The sequence below is a fragment of the Harpia harpyja genome, chromosome 17 (genome assembly GCF_026419915.1).
Source record: "Harpia harpyja isolate bHarHar1 chromosome 17, bHarHar1 primary haplotype, whole genome shotgun sequence".
Taxonomy (NCBI): domain Eukaryota; kingdom Metazoa; phylum Chordata; class Aves; order Accipitriformes; family Accipitridae; genus Harpia; species Harpia harpyja.
In genome coordinates, this window is record NC_068956.1 from 21,874,562 (window position 1) to 21,887,695 (window position 13,134).

General features: G+C 41.2%; 1 protein-coding gene across 1 annotated transcript; it reads right to left on the reverse strand.

Annotated features, from left to right (window-relative positions):
- Positions 1-8,402: 8,402 nt before the first annotated feature.
- GJB2 (gap junction protein beta 2) lies at positions 8,403-11,872 on the reverse strand. The gene has a single exon (XM_052812897.1). The coding sequence runs from the start codon at positions 11,832-11,834 to the stop codon at positions 11,157-11,159; it is 678 nt and encodes a 225-aa protein (XP_052668857.1). The 5' UTR covers positions 11,835-11,872; the 3' UTR covers positions 8,403-11,156.
- Between the last annotated feature and the right edge of the window lie 1,262 nt (positions 11,873-13,134).

Sequence of the window (13,134 nt, forward strand, 5' to 3'; positions counted from 1 at the left end):
GCAAAAATTAAAAAAAACCAAAACCCTAACAACAAAAAGTTCTTCACCGAAAGGAGGTTTTTTTCCTGAGAGGAGGTAAATTTTGCTGCTGGGGCCTGCGTGTCCTGTGTGAAGAACCCCGAAGGGCGGCCAGCCCCGCAATCCGGGGTGCTTCAGAGGTGGCGGCTACTGCCCTTCCGTCAAGACAGATCCTTTGGTTTTCAGAGTGAAGACAGCGTTGCATCAACTCCTCGCAGTATTTCAAGACACTTGTAAAATTTTATACATGACAAGCCTGGGTCTTCAAAGTTTGAGAGTCTATACCTGGGACTGAGGCTATGTTAGGAAAAGGAGGCATTATGGATAATTTTTTTGAAATTTTTTTTCCCACAGACTCTCCTCAGTCAAGATTAGCTGTCAAGCTGTTGCGCACAGACCATTTGAAAAACCAGATGAGTTGCAATTATTTTCAAAACAATGTTTTAAAGGTGGCTCTTGATATATTCAGCATCAGTACTCAAAAATATTACCATCACCTATATTTTGGCTAGGCTTTTGTGTGTTCTTTAGTGTTGCCCTGAGAAAGGAAAACATTAGACAGAATGACTTAAACTAGCATGACGATTCGACAACTCTTCAGCAATAATGTATGAGTTTCTGTTGATAGCTACTCTACAGAGAGCTGAAAACTTAACCACACCAGGTCATTCCCAAGGCTCTCTGTTGCTCTATTCAGTAAAAATACCAGCGAAGAAAAATTTTGAGACACTTTGAGGAGCTGCATGTAGTAAAGGACTAGTGACAAACTGAAACAGACCACCCCTATGCTCTTGTATCCTTGCAACACTTGGTTGCTTTCTATAAATCTTTCAGGTGAAAACACTAGGGAGGAAGATCTCTGTTGGTCTAAGCACTAGTGGTGGCACAAGGACAAATTACTCTATTCAGAGATGGGTGATATATCTGAAACACAGTGCTGCCATGATTGTAAGCGTAGTAGTACCACAGTGTGGATCCTGAAGCAGTGGGGCGTGAGGGGCTGTGTTGGGTTATGGGAGGGAATCCCAGCAGCCCCAGTAACTCCTGACATCGTAACTTCCTTCATGCAGTGAAGTCCCTTGGCTCATCAGGTCAGCTGAAGGGCAGGAGGTTTGATTTTAGGGAGAGGTAGAAAGAAATCTCTCATTTCCAACCATCTGTCCAAAGGGTTTAATAGCATGAAGCACTGGGTGTTTCTATGATGGATTTTTCAGTCTCTGGAAGGTTTCAAGCGGTATCTCCCACCATCTGTACAAATTGGCCTTGACACACATTTTTGCAAGAAAAATATTCTTAGGAGAGCAGTGAGAGTCTAGAGCAGCCTTTCAGTACTGCCACAGAAGGTTTTTAAGATAGAATTCAATACATTTTGACTGGGCTTAATCTGATGCAGTGCCTGTCTAACATAAGACTACACCCATCAGCTAACAATTTCCTTACCAAGAATTCCCTTCTGGGTTCTTACAAGAAGAGGTTTGGACTGTCGACAAAACCCTCTGGGACATTTGTAGAAAATGAGACAGGCAACGATGCAAAGTCCCCCAGGGGAAACTTGAAGGGAGCAGCTTTAAAAATAAAGGACTAATTATGTACTGGTGGAAAGCCCAAGCATGAAAGCATGTTGAGGAGGTATGGAGGGCTATTTGTTAGTCGCATACTAGAACAGGAGGATCTAAAGCCAAGAAAGGGGGAAATAGAAAAAGTAGGACTTGTATCCCTGAGGTATTTATTCAGAAGGAAGATATTCTCAGATTTAAACAATGGTGTTAAAAAGTGTCTCTCTTCATGCAGACTTTCTCACAGAGGGATTCCCATGAAAAAGAGCCATCCTGCTAGCTTCCTCACTGTCACTTATCTTTAAAGATGCACCTCACTGCCAGTGGCCAGATGCCACTTTAGTGTGCTCCAAATCCCTAGGTCCTTGTTACCTTTAAAGGGTTCCCTCCATTGTCATTAACACTAGACAGCAACATAAAACTTAAGGTGACATTTAAATTTTTACATTAAAATGCATATTTACATTAAAATTCATATTTACATGATCTTCAGCCTTCCTTTAATTATCTTCTTTAGTACCACTTTTGGTCTTCCATCCAAGCCTCCACACAGGTGACGACCCCTGTTCCATGTGTAGACAGATCTTCAGCAGTATATGATTTGGCTGGCACAGAAACAAAGTGCATTCAATAAATATGTAGACAGAACAGGCAGGCAGGTATTTTTAAGATCAGAAGAATCAGGTTTGCATGGCAAGGTACAAAGAAAGAAGATCAAAAATAGACACTAAGCTTTATGAAATGGTAAAAAGATCTCATAAGTTAAGAAGATATATCTTGATCTTAGTCTGAACCTGAGCTGCTGCTCAACAAAAAAAATGGTCTTTTTCAGATCTGTATTGATCCAAAACAGTATTTTACCCCATGCCATTTCTAATTTAAGCATCTATTTTGAAGTGCAGAAGGGGATCACTCTTAGCGTAACTGTGCATCCAAACACAGTTTAGTGGAAAGACCCCTAAACTGCGATACCTGCCGTTGGTCGTAAACAAGCCACGCCAAAGTGATACATGGCCTGACAGTGCTGATAGCAGTTCTGTCCACACAGTCAGCCTAAAACAAGAGCTACAAATGCCTTCAGTTCATCTTGTTGTGGCACTGCATGGTGTCAATAAAAAGAATTGCGCTTGACATGCTGCTGTGCTACAGAAGATGGCACTAAAGGTATTTAAGTGCTGAGAAAGGTTACTTCTACCTCAGGAGGCACAGTTTGAAGCGAGGATTAAAATCTTTTCTTCTCTAGTTGTTTTCTACATGGATGAATCAAAAGACTTTAGAATGAATTAACTAATAAATAAAGTGGTAATAAAAAGACTGAAGTAGTAGTATATTATATAGTAATTATTATTGTACTAATTAGTGTTCTGTTCTGTTAGACACTACTGACACGTCAAAGAACACTGTTACTGAAAAAGCTCAAGGCATCAACACAGCATATTAACAAATAAGAACTGGTGACAGGAAGAATTATTCTTATTCCTAGTTTGTAGGAAGAGTTATTGTGACTTCTAGTTTGTAGCAATGGAGGCGCAGGAAGACTTAATAACCCGTCCATGGTTATACAGGTCTAAGAATGGCACTGAGACCCTAGGCTGGCCTTTTACCCTCCAGAACAGGCTTCCTCTCAAAAGTCCTTTGGAAACTGTGGGAAGTCTCCTAATACAACAAAAAAATCAGACTGTTCTGGGATATGTAGCAGTGAGATGCTTTCAGGTCATCTTCATGGAAACGAAAGGTCCGTGTGAGGTGTAGCGGAGGAAGAACTATAACTGTACAAACCAGGCATCTGTTAGGAGGAAGAATCAAAAAAGAGAGACAGAGGACATGCAGAATCCTAAGAGGAATGATGCCTTTTATCATTCTGTCATGGTGTGATGCTTTTTTTTCCACACTACTGGCACAAATATGAAGAAATAAAAATACTGATATTTGAAATATATTCATGCCTGCCACAAGCTGGCAAGAAAGCTAACTGAGCTGAAAACAAATCAAAATGCAGAGTTCAAATAGTTCTCTGCTGAGTTAGTGAGTTAAATCAACTCATACAAAGGTTGAGGGGAGATTGTGTCAGAGCAAGGGAGAAGATGGCCAGTAGGTGAGAAGCAGGGCCAGTAGAGAGGAGTAGAGAGCAGGGAAGGATACAGCAGCAAAAGAGGGAAAGGCAGTAAGACTTTAGCCTTTTTAGTAGCAGTCACTTGCGAAAATACAGCCAGAGGCTGTGGTTTGAAATTGCAGTGTGTGTAGCAGCAAATAAACTTAACATGTTGCCATCCCCTCCGCCCCTTCCGCTCACTCCCTGCAGCTCTTCTTGCCCAACACCATGGCCTACTGCTCACAGGCACGTTGGCATAAATGTTCATGTGGCCTCCCTGTAAGCCAGATCAAGGAATTGATCCAGCTAAAAAACAATCCAGCAAAGCAAAACATTTGTTTCTTCATCAGCTATAACCGTCGGCCAATCCAGTGCTGAGCACACCTGTGCAAACAACTGTGCTGCACAGAAAAGGTCCTGGAGTGGAGGCACTGTGTTGAATGGGGTCGGAGAGAGACACAGACAGGATAAGAATGAGCAGGAAGGGATGACATCAGTATTAATGCCCTAAACTAGTACTACCAGTGAACAATTGACAGAGCCAAAACCACAACCAAAGCTCCTAAACAAGGATGTTCTTTTTCATTGTATTCAGGATAAGAGCAAATATGATATGTTTTACCAGGAATGTACCTTGCTGACAGGCACGATGAATGTGTAAAGGCCTCAAATACTGGCTACCTTCCACAGGAAGGAATAGCAATAGATGTCTTGCTTTGAAATAGAAAAACAAAGCCATGTATAGGAAAATTTCTCTACAAAATTCAAACTGCTGCAGAACGTGATGGTCTGCCTTTGAAATGAAAGAAGCCAGTAACACAAAATGGCATGCTATTGCTGTGAAACTTCTGGACGCAGACCAGGCTTCAGTGAACTGCAGCGATGTTTGCATATATAGTCAACTGGACAGCAAAACTGAAAATTGATCTGAGTTTCGGTCTTCCTCCTGTTGGGAGGAATGCCTATTTTGTGAGACACAAAAATGTGGCAGAAGGAGCTTTTTACCCACTGTGCTGAAAAGAAAAAAAAAAATCCATCACCAACTTCACTTATATTAATTACAATTTTATTTACACACAATGCCACCTCATATGCTTTGCCAGGTGGAATTTATTATAGCACAAGATTGTATTATTACAATTGCTAAAACCACAAAGGAACCATGCTGACAGAGATCGTGCTGGATAGACCCTGCGCTGACAAGTAGACGAATTTATATGAAAAAGATTTTGATTCAGCAGCTGAGCTTTGGCTCAGCTAAAGGAACCTGTACAACTGACTTTTTCAGTTGGGGTCCCCTTCCTCACAGATTTTAGAGGTTCCCTCTGTCCTACAGCAGAGTCCTATATCTAGACCATCCTCAACAGAGGTTGGACTGAGTTGTCATTTAACAGTCTTCAGTGATGGAAAGTCTGTCATCCAACTCAATGCTTAGCCCCCTTCACAGAGAGTTTTTGTGGTGACTAGCCTACACCTCATTGCAATGTAAGCCTATTATTTCTTGTGCTGTTGCCAGTGGATGTGAAGAGCAACATCTTCATCATCTTTGCCACAATCTTTTACATATTTGAAGAGTGCTGTTGGGTCTTTCCTCAGACTTTTCCAGGCCAACCCATTTCTTTCAGGCTTTCCTCACAGGTTCTGTGTTTTAGACATTTGGTCATATATTAGTCCTGACTCCTGGATTTCTCCAGCTGATAAATGGGCTTTTTGGGCAGATGGTGCCCCAAAGTATAGGCTAGATAAGGACTGTCAGGTGCTAACAAGAGTGGAAACATTGACAAACCTTTAATGCAACCAGTAAGATATTTTTCCAAGTCAACAATGTTATTGACTCATGTTCCACTGATGATCTGCTATGAACTCCAGCTCTTCTCTACAAAACTTTCTTTGCTTCAGAACAGGTCTCCATCCTACAGTTCTGCAAGTGCTTAGTGTTTCACAATAGTAGCATTTAGTCCTTAACTTCTCAAACTGCTTTCGTTAAACCATTTCCCCTGGTGATAAAGACCTTATTGAATTCTAAGCCTGTCTTTCCATGTACCTGCAGCTCTTCCCAGCTGCATACAGTTTATCCCATTTGGTGGATCCTGACACTCTGACAATGAGCCATTAATAACTACTTTACTGGTGTACACAAAAGCTTTTATCATGGTATAGGCAGAAATTATTCCTGACAAATCCGTGTTGCAATGTCTCAGTCTTCTATCAGATAACAGTGAGATAATGATTTAGTCAGTTTGTTCCTCTGTGTCTGTGTGCACATGTATGTGGGTAAGTGTATAGATTGTTTTTGTTTATTTGTGCTGGAGAGATTGTGGAGGCTATTTAAACTGTATATTAAACACTTAGTCCTTGGAAAGGGTGCAACACCTAGGACAGGGACATCACTAACCATAAGCAGACATTACACTAATGATGCAACATACAATAGGTTTGAAATCTTTACCACACAATAATTAAAAAATATTTTTTCTGGCACCTGTTGCAATAATCTTAACAAACAACACTTGATTAAACTATTCCACTCCCTGTGAACATGACGCAGTTGTCGCCTTTATCTTTCAGTTGGGGAAACTCGCAAACAATGAGATTTCTTGCTGACTCCATGTACTAGGACTGCTATAATACTTTAAAATCAAGTGAAAGAAGTCTTGTGACAAAAGAAATGTTGATAGTTGGATACCAAACAGGTAGCAAGTTTTCCAGTCACCCCGTCAAAAGAAGGTGCAGCATTCCTGCTAATTTGTGGATCACTTAGAGGTGTGGGAGGAATTTTTATGTGTTGTCTTAAAGACTGAAGCTCAGTAGAAAATTATCTGCAAAACACTTTTAAACCAAATTTCAGGATCCCAACTTAAAGAGTTTTAAGACTGCTATTGTCTTTCCCAGCTGACAAGCCTATATTACCATAATTGCTAAGACAACAGAAAAGATGCACCTTGCCTAAGTAAAGAAGCCTGCCCAGCACAGCTTGTCCACTGAAAAACGCCACCTGCTTCAGACCAGTGTGACTGCATTCACACACTACAGTATTTATCATCCTGGGTACTATGCCAGACTATGAGTGAAATGCTGGTTCTTAGTAGCATGCACAATATACATTGCTGTTCAAAACATTCATCTACAACCTGCAGTGAATCATAGCTCAACTGTATAAGTTCTCTATCTTTTCACTCAAAACATATTTCCTTAAACTGTATGTCATATTGATACCATACCACTCCTTTAGCAGAAAGGCCTATGCAAGCATCTGGCTACCCGGTAGTGTTCTTGGAGAGGATATATTTTATTAGATGGCTTATTCAAATACAATGGATTGAGCATAGAGCAGGCAGATGTAAAACAATCATTGAGTTAGTGGCAGTGATTTAACAGGCAGAAAAAGGGAGAAGGTATGTGCAATTATGTGGCCAATTCTGAGGTTGAATTCTATGGTAGGACTGGGGGACCAACCATAGCAGGGACAAGCTATGTTCTCAGAGGTGGAAAGTCAGAGCTGTGACTTGTTTCCTCAGCTGCACCTGCCGATTAAAGCTTGATACATTTCCAAACCTAGGTTATAAAGGCTATTTTTTGGTGGCTAGGAAGGCTTACAGAGAAAATACCCATGTCAGAGCTGGGCCAGCTTTACAGAAGAGAACTATATTCTGTAAAAGAAAATTATAATGACAAGCTGAGTTGGTCAGATGGGGAAAAAAGTATATGTACCTCCTTAACTATCTTGAAGATCTTCACTACCATTAGTCTTAGCTCATTAAGCCTTAGTTACCATTACTCTTGCCACTGTCTACAAACAAGTTCAAATGACTGTATAGATAATAAGATGGTGAAAATTCAAATAAACCTGTAATTAACATCCAGGGTAGTGGCTGTCCTGAATATCAGAACGGGTGACCACAAAATACAGTGCAATTCTTTGAATGTGATTTTGTTGCCTGGTAAAACACATTAGCCTAAGTTACAGAGAAGGGAATTATGATTGGGGAGAAAAAAAAAAAAAAAGAGATTAATTTTCACCAAGTTCAGTTTGTAGTAAAGTGCTCTTAGCTGTTGCTTATTTGCTGCAGTACACTTTTTACAAAATAAAGCAATTTTTAACAGTGTTGCTATTTTGAATTGAGCCTCCATGGTGCAGGAATGCTCTTCTCTGTATGGACCGTATCATTTGTCTTTTATGTTCTTGCTGTCAGACAGGAAATAACAGTACATTGGCTCATAACTGTAAAACATCTGAAGAATTTTTTTTATTTTTGTCTAAGAAAACCTTTAATAAAGGTACTTTTATATCCAGAAGTCATAAATACAGATTTATACTCCTGATTTCCTTTTAAATCAGTCTTTCTGCCATGGGAGTTAGTTTTTTTTCTCTAGGTGAGCCTATGAGTTAATAGTGAAGTTTGCTTCTCCTCCCTGCCCTACCCCTTTCTGACAAACATGTTTGTTGTTTTGGTTTCAAGGTTTTGGATGAAAGTTTAGCTTGATGAAGTCAATGGTTACTTCTCCTGGTGATTTCAGTCAAGGTATAACTCTAGCCAGTCCCACTCCTACACTTCCCAGTTCTGATACCACACTAGCTACACTGGACAGTGAAGAATCAGTCTCTTTTACAGTCATGACATCAGATTTGCTGCTTCAGTTTTCAACTCTTGCAATCTTCATTCTGAGAAGAGCCCAGGAACCAAGTGCCAAAAATGTAGACACTTCTAGTATATTTCAGGAAAGAACACACACAATTCCAACACAGCATTGTATTTTAATCTGTATGAAATCCATTTGTAGGTCAACCACACAATGTAGCACATGTAGAAATAGGTGCAATTCCTATGCTCCTATGAAGTATCTGAACTTTTTTTCCCTACAAAGCAGTTATTTACTCAAATTTAATATACACAGAAAATAAATGTCAGAGACAGCAGATATCTCCTGGTAAAGCTATTACCACCTGATGCTGCAGCTCTGGATCAAAGCCCTCTCTTGACCACTTCCAAGCATTTTCGCTATATCTATCGTTTTTCCCTGTGTGATAATCTAGTTGCAAAACTGCTAGCTGAAGATAACCTGATAGTGTTAGTGTTACCAGTTTTGGTGTGTCTCATTCCAAGTTCCAGTTAAACTCAAAGGCAGGCTGGGAAAACAAACTCTCTCCCCTATGGAGCTGGTTAAATTATTTATAACCAGCCTTTTCCAGCTGCAGTTCTGCTAGTACAAGGCTGACTTAGGCAGCACATTTGACTTCTAGTAGGGGTCACATATGTGACCTTCCACTATCAGCTCATGAAGTCTGCAGGATAACAGGCAATGTAACCAACTGAAAAACCAACTTGCAGCAGAAGGCTAAAATCCTTACAGTAGCCCTTGGCTATTAAATGTAGTATTGGTGCATACATATTCCATTATGGTAAACGGATTTTCATTAGACACCTTAGGTAATACAGGGCACATACAAGTAATACAGAAAACAGACACCACAAGAGTGCTTTAATTATAATTCCAGAAAAAAAAAATAAAAATCCTGTTGTTACAAAATAAATGTAATACTAGAGCACTGGGAGTGTAGATAGTTTGTTCTCTTCGTACTTGTACACGGAACAATGCAAGAACTTTACTAAGCACAAACCTGATATGTGCCAAGCTTTGCTCTTTAGAGTTGAATTAAGGATGTTTTCACAGTCCAATTTTCCAGCTCAGCTCATTATCAATGACATTCCGTCTTTTTTTGTTCATACTTCTGAGGATGGCGTTTTTATGCTTTTCTTGCTCCCCACTTAGATGACAGATTTCCATCTGCAGTCAAGTTGTAACACTGGATGTAGCTCACAAGCAATGGGAGCCTGCTTATGGTCTGCTTCCAGTGCACAGTGAGGGGTCATGGGTCTTAATTCATGCAGCTTTGTTTACTCCAACAGTGATAAACTTAAAGGTACAGTAAGAAATGGATGCAAATAGAGAAGCTGAGATAGCACTCATTCATTTGGGGGAAAAGCCAGTTATTAAAGCTAAGGAGGAGAAATAGCCAGCTTTCTAGAAGTGGGTTCACTGGGCAGGCACTTGGGAGATAAACTGTGTTGCTGTATGTGCTGGTGTAGCTGCTTGTGACAGGCATAAAACACATTTTGAGACTACTTTGGAGAGACAAGACCAGACTGACTCACACAGTTCTTCAAGTTAGTAATAAACAATTCACAGCTCAGCAATGTGAACTTTAAGAAAAATATCAAATTCCTCCTCATTTCTGATTGGGTCCCTTTGCTATTTTAGCTCTGCAAGCTGTCTGTAATTCCTGCTAGACCTACCATAAGAAGAAAGGTGATTCAGTCTCACAGTATGGATTGTCAGAGAGATTGGGAGTGGTTTGATGGACTCACTTGAAAGGTACCTCAGATACGGAGATGGTTTTATGAAGGAAAGCTGTGCAGGTTGGATAGGAAAAAGGGACTAATGGAAGGAGCACTGGTAGGTGCAATCTACCGCATATCAAGCTGTAAGTTGAAGCACTTCTTTTGGATAACAAACAGAATGAAACACGGCAAATTTTCTTGGCTTTTACTGAAAAAAACCCAAACCAAAACCAAAACAAACTTTTAAAGGTACACAGCTGAAGGAGGCACAGCCAGGTGGTAAAAAGTCTCTTCATCAAATAAAATCTACTATACTGAGATTCTTCACAAAGTGTTGGGAGGAAGAGGAAGACAGTTGCACTGCCCCCACCATCTCAAAGGTGACAATCTTTTCTTTCACCTGACCAAGAGAATGAAAAACCAAACTTCATTCCTCCCACTGCTGCAGCCCCTGTGAGTGGAGGGAGGCAGCACTGACCTAATGACATTCACAGGCAGTTGAGACTGGCCACCCCCAACCCTGTAGGAGATGCTCCTCAGTGCAGGTGAGGAGAGAAAAAGATAAAAACCATTGCTGGTGCCCAGCAGAGCTGACAGCATGCATTGCCATAGAGTACTTGTGTTCCTAGGCCCTCTCCTTGCTCTTCAGAATACTTGGAGAATAGGACACCTGCTATTAACACAATCACCTCCCTGTCATCTTCCTTTTAACAGGCCACAAGTTCCCCCCAAAAAACCTTCACCCTACTTTTGACCAAAACCCTTTGTTATTGGCTCGCCTCTGAAGCTGACACAGTGTGTTTGTGATTCCTGGCCCTACTTTGGGCACTAGAGCCTTCCCTGGGCCTTTCCACTCCCATTTTTGAAAAGTGACTCTGTCCCAACAACAGGATCCCAGCAGTAAGCATACTTGGAAAAGCTGCTGCCAGAAGGCTGCTCTCTCTATTTATGAATGCAGGAATACTGAATTAGCTCATGATCTTTAAAACCTGCCTCAGTGGCAGCTTCCCAGGGAGGCTATAATTTTTAAAACATGAATGAAATTCATCTTTATCCTTTTCCTTGAGTGTGAAAATATTGCCGATTGTTTTCTGACACCTAAGAAAGTTTAAGGGAAATGGGGAGCTAGGAAATCCTGAAACCAGGGAATTATTTTAAAACCGTTGTTTTCCTGGATTCTTTCATGCAAATTTTTATCACTAGGTAACACAACTCGGCCAGATTCAACATCATGCAGATCCCAGACACAGCAAGCATGAAAATAGTAAATGTGGTCTTCTCAGTGGGCCGAGACACAAAACAATCCACTGTGTTGGGGCAGGGCCATGCATTGCACTTCACCAGGCGAGGCATCTGGTACCCATCATACATGTAATAGAACACATACATGAAGACTGCTTCAAAGACGATCCTGAAGAAGATGCTGCTGGTGTATGTCCACCACAGGGGGCCTCGAATGTGAATCTTTTCATTTTTCAGCTCTTCAATATCAATTTTCTCACCATTTCTGAATCGCCTTTTCTTCTCGTGCCTGGTGTAAGCTACATGCATTGCCACCAACAACGCAGGTGTAGAAACAAAGATCAGCTGCAGGGCCCAGAGTCTGATGTGAGAGATGGGGAAAAAGTGATCATAGCAAACATTTCTGCACCCAGGCTGAAGCGTGTTGCAGACAAAATCTTGTTGTTCATCTCCCCAGACTCTCTCTGCAGCCACAACCAGGATCATGATACGGAAGATGAACAGGACTGTGAGCCATATCTTCCCGATACTGGTTGAGTGTTTATTTACACCTCCTAAAACGGCCTGCAGACTTCCCCAGTCCATCTTCTCTTCTGTGTCCTTTTACCTGCAGGATGACATAATACACCAAATGGTCACTTTTCAGAGGGTGAAAAATCAGATCTAGACCTTCTACAAATGAGAGGACTTCCTAGGACTCACTTAAAAATCATTTGCAAATGCAAGTCACTTTCATTAATGTCACTCATACGTTTATGGATTCAAACAGCTTATTAAACTCTCTCCTTCCTTGTATTTATGATGGGACAAGCATACCTTGGTATATTTCTCAACAAGGCTTTGGGCACGAAATAAGTTACATCTTCAAATACATTTCCTCCTTCCCTTTCTTGAGATATTCCCCTTTCTGTGGTTGACCGTCATCAGTGTTTTGCCTCTCAATGTATTTCCCAAAGCAACAGAAATTACTGTCACTGCACAAGTTAAGGCCACATCTGGACAAAGTAGAGACTTTTCTAGTAGTTTTCACAGGATTTCTTTGCCAACACCACAGCCCTAAAAGGCTGGGCTGGTGCTTTCTTTGCCTCCAAAGTAAGTACTACTTAGCCTTCTTCAGCAGAAGCCCTCACTTCACCCAAACACCTCCAGCAGGCCTCCAAGGCTTTCTGCTGTAGCTCAGACGTGGCCCTTCATCTCACAAGTATAGCATTTGGTTTTGCCAACGCTGCTGAGAAGCCTCAGGCTGGCTCTGTCAGGGCTGCATGCATATATAGCACAAATCAACAGGCAAAGGAAGATACCACGGAGCCTGCCCTTCCACATTCATTGCTATCTCATCCAAAAAGGAGGCAAGCAGAGCCATAGAGTTGAGAGGAAAAAGCCCTCAGCTAAAGAGTTTATGTTGATTTTCTAGATGCTATCACACCCCAGCAGAATAAGCAGGAGGTCAAACTTCAGAGAAGCTCCATTTCAGCTTTCCTCCTTTCCTCCTACTCTTTAAGACTAAAATCCACACTCTTTACCCCTTTGAAAGTTAAACATAAGTTTTGCTGAAGTCAGAATTCAGTCTCAGGGCTCAGCTTTCACTGATCGCAGCCATTTGGAAACTATCACCAAATCGGACAAAACACTTTGAAACCAGAGCTGGGAACTTGCATAGCTGGTCCATCATCTTTCAAGGTTGGGGCTCAGCTTTGCTGTGTGGGAGGACCACACCAGCCATGGGTAAGAGCTCCATCACCTCTTGGTGCTGGCTGTGTGCTGTGGGGAGAGCCTGGTACTTTGCACCACCACACTGGTCAAAGTTTTCAAAATCTCTGATTCTCACATAACAGAGAAAAAAAAAATAATTTCTCTACCCTGGTGTAGTTACAACACAACTAAA